The sequence below is a fragment of the Sus scrofa genome, chromosome 6 (genome assembly GCF_054392235.1).
Source record: "Sus scrofa isolate SSC_HxYL_T2T_F1_AM1 chromosome 6, Sscrofa_HxYL_maternal_Yorkshire_Landrace_v2.0, whole genome shotgun sequence".
Lineage (NCBI taxonomy): Eukaryota > Metazoa > Chordata > Mammalia > Artiodactyla > Suidae > Sus > Sus scrofa.
In genome coordinates, this window is record NC_139388.1 from 49,047,553 (window position 1) to 49,062,855 (window position 15,303).

General features: G+C 44.9%; 2 protein-coding genes across 3 annotated transcripts in view; both read right to left on the reverse strand.

Moving 5' to 3' along the window:
• The window catches only part of ATP4A (ATPase H+/K+ transporting subunit alpha), a 50,593-nt gene extending 42,995 nt beyond the window's left edge, over positions 1 to 7,598 (reverse strand). The window contains exon 1 of one of the 2 annotated variants that reach the window (XM_084958674.1): positions 7,505 to 7,598. The gene's annotated coding sequence lies outside the window, so the exon portion shown is untranslated. Of the gene's footprint in view, positions 1 to 7,435 lie in introns of both variants that reach the window. The other variant, XM_084958673.1, reaches the window with a different exon arrangement.
• The window catches only part of LOC146402340 (uncharacterized), a 53,123-nt gene that overhangs the window by 22,792 nt on the left and 15,028 nt on the right, over positions 1 to 15,303 (reverse strand). Inside the window, exon 3 of the mRNA XM_084960872.1 lies at positions 9,393 to 9,468. Within this exon, the coding sequence (XP_084816998.1) occupies positions 9,393 to 9,468 (76 nt within the window). The remainder of the gene's footprint in view (positions 1 to 9,392; positions 9,469 to 15,303) is intronic.

A 15,303-nucleotide genomic window follows, 5' to 3' on the forward strand; every position in this document is an offset into this window, starting at 1 on the left:
ACTGCGGAAGAACCTGACTCCAACTTGTTAAATGACCCCTCTCAAGGTGCCTGAAGCAACCCAAGACTCCTAGGCCCACATCACTCTTGTACCAAGTGGTGGTCTTCCCCAAGGCACTCCTGGAATTGACCAATCATCAAAGAGAATAGGAGGAACCTGAACTCCCTCAGACCAATCAGCAGCCAGGTGAGCACTGGCTTCCCCAACCCTAACAGACAACCTCCAATCACCCAATAGAAATAGAAAGGTGGAGTAGGAGGCAGGGCCTGTCTGGTCTCCATGGTAATCCCTGGCAGGCTGGAAGGAGGGAGAGGCTCCATGTAGCCTTGGTAGTGCCAGATCCAGATGCACTCATGGAGGTAGGGGGGTATTTGAAGGGGCAGGGAAAGAAATTTTGGGATGACAGGTATGAGGGAGAGAATTAGAGGGGGTGGGGAGGATGAAGGGGCAAGGAGGGTTTCATAAGGGGGGAATGAAGGTTGTATAAAAAGAGGAAGTATGGGAGTTCATGTCGTGGCTCAGTGGTTAACGAATCCGACTAGGAACCATGAGGTTGCGGGTTCGATCCCTGCCCTTGCTCAGTGGGTTAACAATCCTGCATTGCCGTGAGCTGTGGTGTAGGTCGCAGACGCGGCTCAGATCCCGAGTTGCTGTGGCTCTGGCGTAGGCTGGCAGCTATAGCTCCAATTAGACCCCTAGCCTGGGAACCTCCATATGCCGCAGGAGCGACCCAAGAAATGGCAAAAAGACAAAAAAAAAAAAAAGAGGAAGTATGTTCAAAGAAGGTCCTAGAGGAGCCAAGTGAGAGGTTATGTGGATGAGGTAGGAGGTGGGGAGAAGGGAGGTGTTTATGGGTCGTAGCACGACCATGACAGAGTCACAGGGACAAAGCGAGTGATATTATAAAAGGGACAAGAAGAAAGCTATTAAAGACATTAGAAGCTTTATAGGGTGAAAGAGTTGAAGGAGACAATGAAGGTTTTACATATAAAAAGTGAAAGTGTTGAGTGAGGGTATTCTTAGGTGGTTTATAGGGATAAAAAGAAAGTTGCTTAGGGTACAATGAAGGTGTTGATAAGAACAAAGTGTGGCAGTGGGTCAGTGGAGGTACAAGAAGGCCAAGTGAGAGTCATCAGAGTCAGTAAGGGATTTTGTGGGGACAGTGGAAGGGGAGATGTGAGACATGCTGTAGGGAGCTGCAAGGCAGTTACAGAAGACAGGAAGGAGCTTAGAGGAGACGGGAAAGGTTACCAGAGAACAGAGAGGGGTCATAGGGCATGCAGAGGGAGGCGTGGGCTGGGAGTTCTGGGGACAGAGAGGTATTAAAGGGTTAGGGAGAGGCTAAAAGGAGATATGCTGGGAGTTAGAGGGAGTTGGTGAGAGTTTTCAAGGGGATTGGTGAAGATTTTATGAGAGAGGTGTGAAGAGGAGGTCAGAGGGGATGTTAGAGTCCAGAAGCCATATTAAGCCATAACTCACTCCCTGCCCCAGCCGCTTGAAACTGTATCTGAGGAGCTCCCCAAAGACCACCACCTGCTGGCGATCTTGGCCTTCATGATGTGCTGTCCCTTAGGCAGTGTGGCCCTGTACTACTCCTCCCAGGTGGGAATGTGCATCATGCCTACCCTCTCTCTCCCCCTCCATCCTGACCCTGACCCTGACCCTGACCCAACTGTATCCATGTTCTCCCTCCTGTTGGTCCAGATGCTACCCTGTGTCCTACAGACCCATGGCTCATCCCTATTCCATAACCCTTTTTAAGTCCAACTATTCCTGCCCTGCCTCTCCCATCCAACTCAGACAAGGAGCCACATCGATAACAATGAACCCGCCCTGGCTGCCGAGACCTCCCATAAAGCCTTCGCATTAGCAGTCTCAGCAATTATTATGGGATGCATCTTCATACTCAGCGTCTTCATAATCTTCATCTCAATTGCAATCCTAGCATTCATAATTTCTCGGTAACCTCCTTTCCAGTTCATGATAAGAACACCAAATATATGTAAGTGTTAACTTACCATGGCTCTAAGCATCCATTTGCCAAATCGGACCATACTCCTTATGTTTGGGAGTAAAAAGTGTCACCAGCCTGACCCAGCACCTTGAGATGGTTGATGGGGGAGGGACGTGGTAGCTCAGGTAGCCCTTTGGATCAGAGCACAAGACCAACTCTGGACACCAGTAAGACTGGGCCATGGGAGACAAGGGAGGGCACTCTTTCCCCAGGGCAGCCTCCCCTCCTGCCTACATGCATGGACTCATGCCAACCAAGGGCCTTGACTATGCTGTATGATTCTGGACACCTAGCAGTCATCACTACAGACTCAACTCATCCCCTCAGAACATTTAAATCAGGCAGTTACAGTCCAGAGTGGTTTTATATCTAATGGGGAATAATGCAGAAATTGGTTATAAAAGGCCAGACCTAACCTGGCGTACTTGTGAAAATCAGGGAGTTCCCACCATGGCTCAGTGGTTAAGGAACCTGACAAGTATCCAATCCATGAGGACACAGGTTCGATCCCTGGCCTTGCTCAGTGGGTTAAGGATCCGGTGTTGCCATGAGCCATGGTGTAGGTTGCAGATGCAGCTCAGATCCCGCATTGCTGTGGCTGTGGCGTAGGCTGGCAGCTACAGCTCCAATTTGACCCATAGCCTGGAAACCTCCATATAGTCTGGGTGTGACCCTAAAAAGACAGACAGACAGAAAGAAAGAAAACCAGGTAGTCAAGCATCTATCAATGAACTGGTTAAAATTCAGGTCAAATTATGATTGCAGAAAGCTTCTTTTTTTTTTTTTTTTTTTTTTTTTTTTTGTCTTTTTGCCTTTTCTGGGGCCGCTCCCGGGGCACATGGAAGTTCCCAGGCTAGGGGTCTAATCGGAGCTGTTGCCACCGGCCTACGCCAGAGCCACAGCAACGTGGGATCCGAGCCGCATCTGCAACCTACACCACAGCTCACGGCAACGCTGGATTGTTAACCCGCTGAGCAAGGGCAGGGACCGAACCCGAAACCTTATGGTTCCTAGTCAGATTCGTTAACCACTGCGCCACAGCGGGAACTCCTGCAGAAAGCTTCTGTAACAGTTATGGTTGCCTCGGCTCATCACCAATGCTTGTGATTTAATCATTATTCAACAATACTTTCAGAGCACCTATGATGTACCAGACACTGTCCTGGGAACTAGGAAAGCAGAAGAGCAAAATAAGTAAGACTTCATTCTGAGGGGGCTTACATTCTAGTGGGGAGAAAACCAAAAACAAATAGACCTCTAAATAAACAAGGTAATTACAGGGAATAGAAAATCCTATGGAGAAAATAAGCTAAAGCATTGCCGGTGCTGGTCCACCAACTGTTACTGGCTTGCAACAAGAACAGTATCTAAATTGCTAGTAAACGCTTCGAAACACAGCAACCTGACATTGTCATGACATCCAACTTATATGATCAAGAGACTTGTCTTGTTGACTAGGTTACACAGCAAAAGGATTGTCCGTGACAGAATAGAGGTATCAAAAACAAGTCCTACTCCACAACCACAAATAGTTTGTGATGCACTGGGCTGGTGGGCAATGAGGTCTAGAAGGTACATTGTTTAGGCTCGTGCTAGAAGCCATAACAAATAAACCCCACCATCTAGTAGCTCACAACATAGACGTTTATTTCACACTCACAGAACCTCAACTGTGGGCATTTCAAGTGGCCCACATACAATTCAGGGACCCAGTCTCCTTCCGCTTGGTGATTCTACCATCTCAGAAGGGCTCAGAGTCTTTGCTTTTGTCCTGTTTTGGCCGCACCCGCCCCTGGCCAGGGATCTAACCCAAGCCACAGCAGTGACAACACTGAATCCTTAACTGCTAGGCCAGCAGGGAACTCCATCAGAGTCCTTTGAGTCCATAAGCTGGAGACAATGAGAACTCTCCCTTGCTTTTTAAAAGCCTTGGCCTGTTAAGTGAACCCTTGTACACTCTTGGTGGGAATGTAAACCTGGACAACCACTGTGGGAAACGGGATGGTGGTGTCGCAAAAATATAATCTGAAAATTAATTATGATTGCCTGACATATGATGCAGCAGTCCTACTTTTGGTTTTATATCCCAAAGAAATAAAACAGTGGTCTCAAAGAGGTCTCTGCACTCCCATGATCACTGCAGCATGATTCACAATAGCCAAGGTAGGAAATGACCCACGGGTCTGACAATGGATGAATGGATAAGGAAGAGGTAGTATATACACACAGAGGAATATTATTAAACCATGAGAAGTATGAAATTCTGCCATTTAAGACAACATGCATGGACCTTAAGGTGTTATTATAAGTGAAATAGGTCAAGCAGAGAAAGATAAACACTGTGCGATATCACTTATATGTGGAATATTAAAAACCCATACTCATAGAAACTGAAAGCAGTATAATGGTTACCAGGGGCTGGAAGGGGGGGGGGCTGGAAGTGGGGGGAGGGCAACAAACTGGTTAAAAAACAGAAATAGAAAGTTTCGGCTATAAGGTGAATAAGGTGTGAGGGTCAAATATATAACATCATAACCATGGCTAACAATACGGCATTGTGTACTTTGACTAAGAAAGTAAATCTTGGAGTTCCCATTGTGGCTCAGCAGAAATGAATCTGACTAGCATCCACAGGGACGCAGGTTTGATTCCTGGCCTCGCTCAGTGGGTTAAGGATCCAGCATTGCCGCGAGCTGTGGTGTAGGTCACAGATGTGGCTCGGATCCTGTGTTGTTATAGCTGTGGTGTAGGCCAGCAGCTGCAGTTCCAATTTGACCCCTAGCCTGGGACCCTCCATACGCCGCTGGTGCGGCCCTAAAAAGACAATAAATAAATAAATAAATAAATAAATAAATAAATAAATAAACAAAGTAAATCTTAAACATTCAACACCCCCCTCAAATAAAGATGTAACTGTGGGAGCTGATAGATGTGTTAATCAACTTGATTATTGTAATAATTTCACTACAGATACATATATCAAATCACTATGTTGCATACTGTGATTTGTCAAATATACCTCAATGAAGCAGAGGGGAATATTTTAAACAAAACGTTGGCCTCAAAGTAACACATGTCACTTTTGCTCTCAATCCACTGGACAGAACCAGTCTTATGGTCTTAACTGAATGTAGTGTCCTCTGGGATGAAGCCCCCAACAGAACCATAGAACTTTCCAGACTCTGAGATGGAGCCCAAATGCAGGATGCTCAGATGGTAGCAGAGAAGCCAGCAGTGGACAAGGCCCCACAGGCTCTAGAGAGCTTGAAAATGCAGAGGTACCTCTGGCTGAGTGTCACCCAGGCACCTCAGTCATCTTCTCACCCTGGAATCCTGGCTTGCCTCACCTCTCCAAATGCCTGGCACACCCCACCAAGGCCCAGCCTTAGGCCCAACACCAGCCTCTGGGGAGACTATGTGATCAGAAGAGGTGCCCATTCCCCTGGGCCAGTGAGGCAGCTCCTACCAGCTCCCCTGCCAGGTTAGGTCATGGGCAGTGAGGGCCAAACCTAAACACCTGTAGGTGGCAGCCCTGCCCAACCATTGTCAGTGTCCCCCTGTGTGCTTCTGGTAAAAAGTCTACCAATAATAAATGCTGGAGAGGGTGTGGAGGAAAGGGAACCCTCCTACACTGTAGGTAAGAATGAAACTTGGGGCAGCCATTATGGAAGACACTATGGCGGTTCCTTAAAAAACTAAAAATAGAACTACCATATGACCCAGCAATTCCAGAGAAAATGCTAACTCAAAAATACACATGCACTCCAACATTCATAGCAGGATTATTTACAATAGCCAAGACATGGATGCAACCTAAGTGTCCATCAACAGATGAATGGATAAAGAAGCTATGATGTATATATGCAATGGAATACTACTCAGCCATAAAAAAGAATTAAATAATGCCATTTGCAACAACATGGATGGACCTAGAGAATATCATACTAAGGGAAGTAAGCCAGACAAAGACAAATATCATATGATATATGTGGAATCTAAAATATGATACAGGGAGTTCCCATTGTGCTGCAGCAGAAACAAATTCGACTAGTATTCATGAGGATAAGGGTTCAGTCCCTGGCCTCAATCAGTGGGCTAAGGATCTGGCATTGCCCTGAGCTGTGGTGTAGGTTGCAGACATAGCGCAAATCCCACATTGCTGTGGCTGTGGTGTAGGCCAGCAGCTGTAGCTCTGATTCGACCCCTAGCCTGGGAACTTCCATTTGCTGCAGATGTGGCCCCGAAAAGCAAAAAATAATAATGGTAATAATAATAATATAATAAAATATGATACAAAAAAACTTATTTACAAAACAAGTAAATGTCTTATTTATGACTTAGAGACATAGAAAACAAACTTATGGTTACCAAAGGGGAAAGGGGACAGGGAGGGATAAATTAGGAGTTTGGGATTAGCAGATATAAACTACTATAAATAAAGAACAAGGTCCTACTATATAGCACAGGGAATCATATTCAATATCTTGTAATAACCTATAATGGAAAAGAATATATATGTATGTATACATATATATAATATATAAGTACATATATATAACTGAATCACTTTGCTGTATACCACACACTAATACAACATTGTCAATAAACTAAACTTCAATTTAAAAAAAAAAAACCTTGGTAAAAATTCCTAATGGTTGAGACGAATCATCTTATTGCTCTTTTTACTTTCTCTTTTAAAAAAATAATTAGGAACCATTTTATACTGAAATCTAAACAGAACACAGATATTTTGTGGTTTGATTATTATTCCGCACAGTTTATGATGCCAATGACATAAACTCGTGTGTCAGAAAAACAGTGCATGAGGTGGGCTGACTATATTAATTAGGTTGAGAGTGAGCAGCAACACACACACACACACACACACACACACACACACACTATTCTGCTCCCATCACATTGGCCAGAATTTAATCACGTGGTCTCCTCTGGTTGGGTCCCAGGGAACCTGGCAAATGCAGTCTTTACTCCAGGTAGCAAAGTGCCGGGCTAAAACAAGAATTTCAGGATTGGGGAACACCTATGCCATAGTGTCATAGGTGGTGGCACAACGTGTGTCACCTTTACTCTAGTCTGGAGAAACAAATATACCTGTTATAGCTTTTTTTTTATGAAGAGTGAACATCAGCGATGAAAAGTGAAAGAAAAAGAATTAAAATGGCAGCTGTAAAATGTGCATCGGTATGAATCTGACCAACTTTCAATCAGTCTAACTAAAATTCAAGATGCAAACCTATGCATTACCACACTAAGCACACACATTACTGATTTTGTCTGGCCTGAAGAACTGCTTTCCAGGACTTAATGTTATGTTCGAGAAGATTTCTCCTATTATGCCGCGGGGTGCCCAAAAAAGAAAACAAAAAAAACAATTTTTTCAAATGGGAGAATCTAACTGACCCTTCATCCAAAAGGATATACAGATGGCAAATAAGCACGTGAAAAGACGTCAATTCTTGCAAAGATCACCTTTCACTGAAGAACTCAAAACTGTTAAATGACCCTTCTCAAGGTACAGGAAGCAACCCAAGACTCCTAGGCGCACATCACTCTTGCTACGACTGGTGGAATTGAGCAATCACGTGAGAGAGAGTAGGAGGAGCCTGAACTCCTTCAGGCCAGTCATCAGCCAGGTGAGTATTGGCTTTCCCTCGCCCTATCACACACAACCTCCAATCACCCAATAGAAGTGGAAAGATGGAATAGGAGGCGGGCCCTGTCTGGTCTCCATGGTAATCCCTGACCAGTTGGAGTGGGAGAGCGGTTCTATGTAGCCTTGGTAGTGCCAGAGCCAGATGCCCTAATGGAGGTGGAAAGATGGGGGGTTGAAGGAACAGGGAGAAAATTTATGGGGTAACAGGTGCGAGGAAGAGAGTTAGAGGGGATAGGGAGGATGAGGGGGCAAGGAGGGTTTCAAAAGGGGGGAATGAGGGTTGTATAGAAAGAGAAGTATTTGTATAGAAAGAGAGCACAAGTTGAGAACGGGGAGGTTGTATTTAATGGAGGGAGAAGTAATTCAAAGGATCACCAAGCTGGTTTCAGATGTAGAGAGAAAATTTTAGTGGGAGATATGGCAGGTCTATTCTAATGGGAGGGAAAAGAGGCTATGACTGCACAAGGAGAGGACTTAGAGTTTATAGTTATTCAAAGAAGGTCCTAGAGGAGCCAAGTGAGAGGTTACGGGGGGGAGGGAGAGAAGGAAGAAATTTATGAGTGAACAATTAGGGTCATAAGAGGATCATGGTAGATTCACAGGGACAAAGTGAGTCACATTATACAAGGAACAAAGAGGTCTACTGAGGACATTGGGAGCTTTTATAAGTTTAAGATTTTATAAGAGGACAATGAAAGTTTTTACGGAAGAAAAGAGTATTAAGTGTTGAATTAAGTGTTGAGAGGTTTATAGGAGCAAAGAAAAGGTTGCTTGGGGGATGATGAGGGGTTAATAGAAACAAAATATGACAGTGGGTCAGTAGAGGTACAAGGAGGCCAAGTGAGAGTTGTCAGAGTCAATAAGGAATTTGTGGGGACAGTGGAAGGGGACAAGAGAGATGTGCTGTAGGGATCCGCAAGGCAGTCGTAGGAGACAGGGAGGAGCTGAGAGGAGACGGGAAAGGTTCCAGAGAACAGAGAGGGGTTACAGGGCACAGAGGCAGGGAGAAGGGTCTGGGAGTTATTGGGTAGAGGGAGTTATTAAAGTGGATAGTAAGGTTAGAGGGAATATGCTGTGAGTTAGAGTTGGTGAGAGCTTTAAAGGGTGTCAGTGAAGATTTTATAGGAGTCAAGGAGAGTTAATAAGGAGGTTAAAAAGAATAGTAGAGTCTAGAAGCCATTCTGAGCCATACCCACTCCCTCCCACCAGGCATCTGAATCTGCATCTGATGAGCCCCCCAGCGACCACCTCTTGCTGGCAATCTTGGCCTATTTGCTGTGCTGTCCCTTAGGCAGTGCAGCCCTGTACTACTCTTCCCAGGTGGGAATATGCCTACCCTCTCCCTCCCACCCCCAACCTGGCCCTGACCCTGAACCAGCTGTATCCAGGTTCTCCCTCCTGTTGGTTCAGATCCCAGCCCAAGTCCTACAGTGCCTGTGCCCCCTCCAATAACCCTTTGAAGCCCCTGGATTCCTGTTCTGCCTCTCCTCTCACACTCAGACCAGGCGCTACAACCGTAGGAATGAACGAGACTTGGCCGTCGAGTCCTCCCACAGAGTCTTCACTCTTGCACTTGCGGGAATTATTGTGGCATGCATTGCTGCACTCAACAGCTGGATCCTGTTCCTAATAATCTTTTTCACTCGGTAACTTCATTTCAGCTCATGAAGAAAACCATGAAAATATATGACGGGCTTTACTTACCTCGGCTCTAAGGATCCATTTGGGCCAGGGTCTGATGTGCCAAGTGCTGCCAACCTGAGCCACCACCTGGAGGTAGCTGATGGGGGAAGAAGTGGTAGCTCAGACAGCTACTGGACCAGAGCACAAAACCAACCCTGGGACCCTACCAAGGGGTGTGGGGGATTCACAGGAGATAGTGTAGGGCACTATTTCACCAGGAAGCCTCTCCTCCTGCCCAACACTTGCCACAATTTTTTTCTTTTATTTTTTGTTTTTAGGACAGCACCCACAGCATATGGAAGTTCCCAGGTTAGGGGTCAAATCGGAGCTGCAGCCGTCAGCCTACACCAGAGCCACAGCAACGCACGATCTGAGCCGTGTCTGCGACCTACACCACAGCTCATGGCAATGCCGGATCCTTAACCCACTGAGCAAGGCCAGGGATCGAACCCGAGTCCTCATGGATCCTAGTCAGGTTCATTAAGTGCTGAGCTACGAAAGGAACTCTTGCCACAAATTTATTTATGTCAACCAAGGGCCTTGACAAGTTGATATCTCTGGGGATATAGCATTCACCACTTCATATTAAATCCCTACCCTCTCAAAACTTAGGAAACAGGGTGGAAGACATCTTACCAGACAGTGACAATCCATAGTGGTCCTATCTGTGATGGAGGAAACTAATGGAGGGAGTTGTAAGAGGCTGGATCTAATCTGCAGTATTTTCAGTCTATCAGAAAACCAGGGAGTTAAGCAGCTGTCAGTGAACTGGCTAGAATTCAGATCAGGTAGGATTGCAAAGAGCTTCTATTACTGGCTATGGTTGCCTCCTCTCCCTACCAACGCCATTGATTGAATTTGATTATTATTCAACAATACTTTCTGAGCACCTACTATGTATCAGGTACTGTACTAGGAACCAGGAAAGCAAAGGAGAAAAATAAATAAGACCCCTTTCTTTGGGAGCCTACATCATAAAGGGAGTTCCCTTCATGGCTCAGCAGTTAACGAACCCAACTAGGATCCATGAGGATTCGGGTTCAAACTCTGGCCTCGCTCAGTGGGTTGTGGATCTGGCATTGCCATAAGCTGTAGTGTAAGTCCCAGACCCAGCTCGGATCCTGAATTGCTGTGGCTGTGGCGTAGGCCAGCAGCTGTAGCTCTGATTCAACCCCTAGCCTGCGAACTTCCATATGCCATAGGTTCAGCCCCTAAAAAACAAAAAGAAAAATTTAAAAAAATCACAAACAAATAGACCTCTAAATAGTAAACAAGGTAATTACAGGCAATGATAAATGCTGTGGAAAAAAAATAAAGCAGGGTAATAAGCTAAAGCATGCCAGTACAGTCCAAAAACTATTAACGTCTACAAGACAACTGCAGAAATTGCCAGTAGGTACTTCAAAACTTGGAGCAATTTGACATTGTCATGACATTCAAGTATATGATCAATAGATTTGTCTTACTGAACACAGGATGGACCAAAAGGATTGTCCGTGACAGAATAGAGGTATCAAAAACAAGTCCTACTCCACAACCACAAATAGTTTGTGATGCACTGGGCTGGTGGGCAATGAGGTCTAGAAGGTACATTGTTTAGGCTCGTGCTAGAAGCCATAACAAATAAACCCCACCATCTAGTAGCTCACAACATAGACGTTTATTTCACACTCACAGAACCTCAACTGTGGGCATTTCAAGTGGCCCACATACAATTCAGGGACCCAGTCTCCTTCCGCTTGGTGATTCTACCATCTCAGAAGGGCTCAGAGTCTTTGCTTTTGTCCTGTTTTGGCCGCACCCGCCCCTGGCCAGGGATCTAACCCAAGCCACAGCAGTGACAACACTGAATCCTTAACTGCTAGGCCAGCAGGGAACTCCATCAGAGTCCTTTGAGTCCGTAAGCTGGAGACAATGAGAACTCTCCCTTGCTTTTTAAAAGCCTTGGCCTGTTAAGTGAACTCTTGTACACTCTTGGTGGGAATGTAAACCTGGACAACCACTGTGGGAAACGGGATGGTGGTGTCGCAAAAATATAATCTGAAAATTAATTATGATTGCTTGACATATGATGCAGCAGTCCTACTTTGGTTTTATATCCCAAAGAAATAAAACAGTGGTCTCAAAGAGGTCTCTGCACTCCCATGATCACTGCAGCATGATTCACAATAGCCAAGGTAGGAAATGACCCACGGGTCTGACAATGGATGAATGGATAAGGAAGAGGTAGTATATACACACAGAGGAATATTATTAAACCATGAGAAGTATGAAATTCTGCCATTTAAGACAACATGCATGGACCTTAAGGTGTTATTATAAGTGAAATAGGTCAAGCAGAGAAAGATAAACACTGTGCGATATCACTTATATGTGGAATATTAAAAACCCATACTCATAGAAACTGAAAGCAGTATAATGGTTACCAGGGGCTGGAAGGGGGGGGGCTGGAAGTGGGGGGAGGGCAACAAACTGGTTAAAAAACAGAAATAGAAAGTTTCGGCTATAAGGTGAATAAGGTGTGAGGGTTAAATATATAACATCATAACCATGGTTAACAATACTGCATCGTGTATTTTAAACTAAGAAAGTAAATCTTAAAGCATTCAACACCCCCGCAAATAAAGACATAACTGTGTGAACTATAGACATGTTAATTAACCTGATTTTGCGCCCTGACTTCAAACTATACTACAAAAGTATGGTAATCAAAACAGTATGGTCCTGACACAAAACCATACATCATACATTATACACCAATGGAAGAGAAATAAAGAGTCCAGAGATAAATCCATAATAAATCAATTAATACACAACAAAAGAGACAAGAATATACAAAAAGGAAAAGACAGCCTTTTCAATAAATGATGCTGGGAAGACTGGCCAGCTACATGCAAAAGAATGAAACGGACTACTTTTCATACCATTTACAAAAATAAACTCAAAATGGATTAAAAACAAATTTAAGACCTAAAAATCATAAAACTTCTGGAAGAAAATGGCAGTGCACTCAACATTAGTCTTAGCAACATTTTTTTGGATCTATCTCCTCAGGCAAGGGAAACAAAGGCAAAATAAACAAATGGTACTACATCAAACTAAAAAGGTTTTCCAGAACAATAGAAATTATCAACAAAACAAAAAGGATGCCTAATGAATGGGAGAAGATATCTGCAAGTGATATATCTGATAACTTCCAGTTACAAAATAAATGAAGAGCATTTATGTACAGCATGGGGAATATAGTCAGTAATAACGAAGTATCTTTGTACGGTGACAGATGATAACTAGATGTATCATGGTGATTACTTTGTAATGTATAGAAATATCAAATCATTAAATTGTACACCAGGAACTAACATAGTATTATAAGTCAATTACACTTCAAAATAAACAAACTTGGGGAGTACCCATTGTGGCTCAATGGAAACAAATCCAACTAGTATCCGTGAGGTTGCAGGTTCCATCCCTGGCCTCACTCAGTGGGTCAGGCTCCGGCGTTGCCATAAGCTTTGGTGTAGGTTGGAGATGCTGCTTGGATCTGGAGTTGCTGTGGCTGTGGTGTAGGCCAGTGGCTATAGCTCTGATTTGACTCCTAGCCTGGGAACTTCCATATACCGCAGGTGCAGCCCTAAAAAGCAAGCAAGCAAACAAACAAACAAACAAACAAAAAAAACTCATTAAAAAGAGATTAGAATTGTGATGGCCAAAGGCAGAGACTAAAGGAAGAGGAATTGGATGAAGGTGGTAAAAGGTACAAACTTCCAGTTATAACGAAAAAAAGGGGAGAAAGAGAGGGAGAAGCAGGGGGGCAAGTCTAAATTTTTTATATTTATTATGAAGACAGTGTAAATTGATGAACAGCTTTATTTGAAATAAATGTTAGTGTGCAGCACTTTCTCAGAGCAATGATTATAAATATTTCATAGTCTATATATAGAAGAAGAATAAGAGAAATAGCCCCCCTTAAAGAACCCCCAGCCCTAATAATTTATAGATGTTTGGTGTAATTTAGCTTTGTGTTTGTTTTTGTCTTTCTGTGTTTTTAGGGCCGAACTCCTGGCATTTGGAAGTTCCCATGCTAGGGATCTAATCAGAGCTATAGCCACTGGTCTACACTACAGCCACAGCAATGCCAGATCCGAGCCGCATCTGCAACCTATACCACAGCTCCCAGCAATGCCAGATCCTTAGCCCACTGAGCAAGGCCAGGGATTGAACCCACAACCTCATGGTTCCTAGTCGGATTCGTCGACCACCGAGCCATGACGGGAACTCCAAAAGATGTTAATTCTTGCAAAGATCACACTCCACTGCGGAAGAACCTGACTCCAACTTGTTAAATGACCCCTCTCAAGGTGCCTGAAGCAACCCAAGACTCCTAGGCCCACATCACTCTTGTACCAAGTGGTGGTCTTCCCCAAGGCACTCCTGGAATTGACCAATCATCAAAGAGAATAGGAGGAACCTGAACTCCCTCAGACCAATCAGCAGCCAGGTGAGCACTGGCTTCCCCAACCCTAACAGACAACCTCCAATCACCCAATAGAAATAGAAAGGTGGAGTAGGAGGCAGGGCCTGTCTGGTCTCCATGGTAATCCCTGGCAGGCTGGAAGGAGGGAGAGGCTCCATGTAGCCTTGGTAGTGCCAGATCCAGATGCACTCATGGGGTTGGAAAGAGGGGGGTTGAAGGAGCAGGGAGAGAATTTATGGGGTGACAGTTGAAGAAGGAGAATTAGAGGATGGGGGGAATGTGGGGGAAGGAAGGTTTCTTAAGGGGGCAGAGACAATTTTATAAGTAAAGATGTATTTAGAGGGAGCACAGGTTTAGGAGAAGAGGAAGGTTATATTTAGAGTAGGGAGAAGGAATTCAGAGGATCACCAAGCTGGTTTCAGATGTAGAGAGAAGATTTTAGTGGGATACAGGGCAGATCTTTATAAGCGGACAGAGAAGAGGCCATGAGTGGACAAGGAGAGGACTTAGAGTTTATAGTTGTTCAAAGAAGATCTTAGAGGAGCCAAGTGAGAGGTCATGGGGGGAGGGGGAGAAGGGAGGCACTCATGGGTGAACAATAAGGGTCATAACAGGATGGAGGCAGATTCATAGGGACAAAGTGAGTGATAGTATAAATGGGACAAAGAAAGGACTACTGAGGACATTAGAATTTTTTATAAGTTGAAGATTGCATCAGGGGACAATGAAGAATTTACAGATGAAGAGTGAGAGTGTTAAAGTGTTGAGTGAGGGTCGTCTTTGCCTCTTGTTGAGAGGGCCAAAGAGAAGGTCGGTCGCATGGGGGATGATGCGGGTGTCGGTGGGAACAAAGCATGACAGTGGGTCAGTGGAGGTACAAGGAGACCAAGCCAGAGTCATCAGAGTCATAAGGGACTTTGCAGGGACACTGGAAGTGGGGACGTGAGACATGGTGTAGGGATCAGCAAGGTAGTTGTAGAAGACGGGGAGGAGTTAGAGGAGACGGGACAGGTTACAGAGAACAGAGAGGGGTTACAGGGCACGCAGGGGGAGGTGGGGATTTCTAGGTCTAGGGAACAGGGAGAGGTCAGAGGTGACATGATAGAAGTTAGCGGCAGTCAATGAGAGTTTGCAAGGGGATCAATGAAGAATTTATAGGAACCAACGAGAAATGTCTTGGCATGAAAGGGAAGGAGGTCAGAAAGGATGTTGGCTCCAGAATCCATATTGAGCCATAACCCACTCCTCCCCCAGGTGTTGGAAATTATGTCTCAGGGGTCACCCAGCGACGAGGACGTGCTGCCATCCGTGGCCTGCTTCATATGCTGTCCCTTAGGCGCTGTAGCCTTGTGCTACCCCTCCCAGGTAGGATATACATCATGTGAATCCTGGCCCCCGCCTCTCTCTCCACCCTGTCCCTGACCCCAAACCACCTTCTTCCTGTCCTCCCTCCTGTGG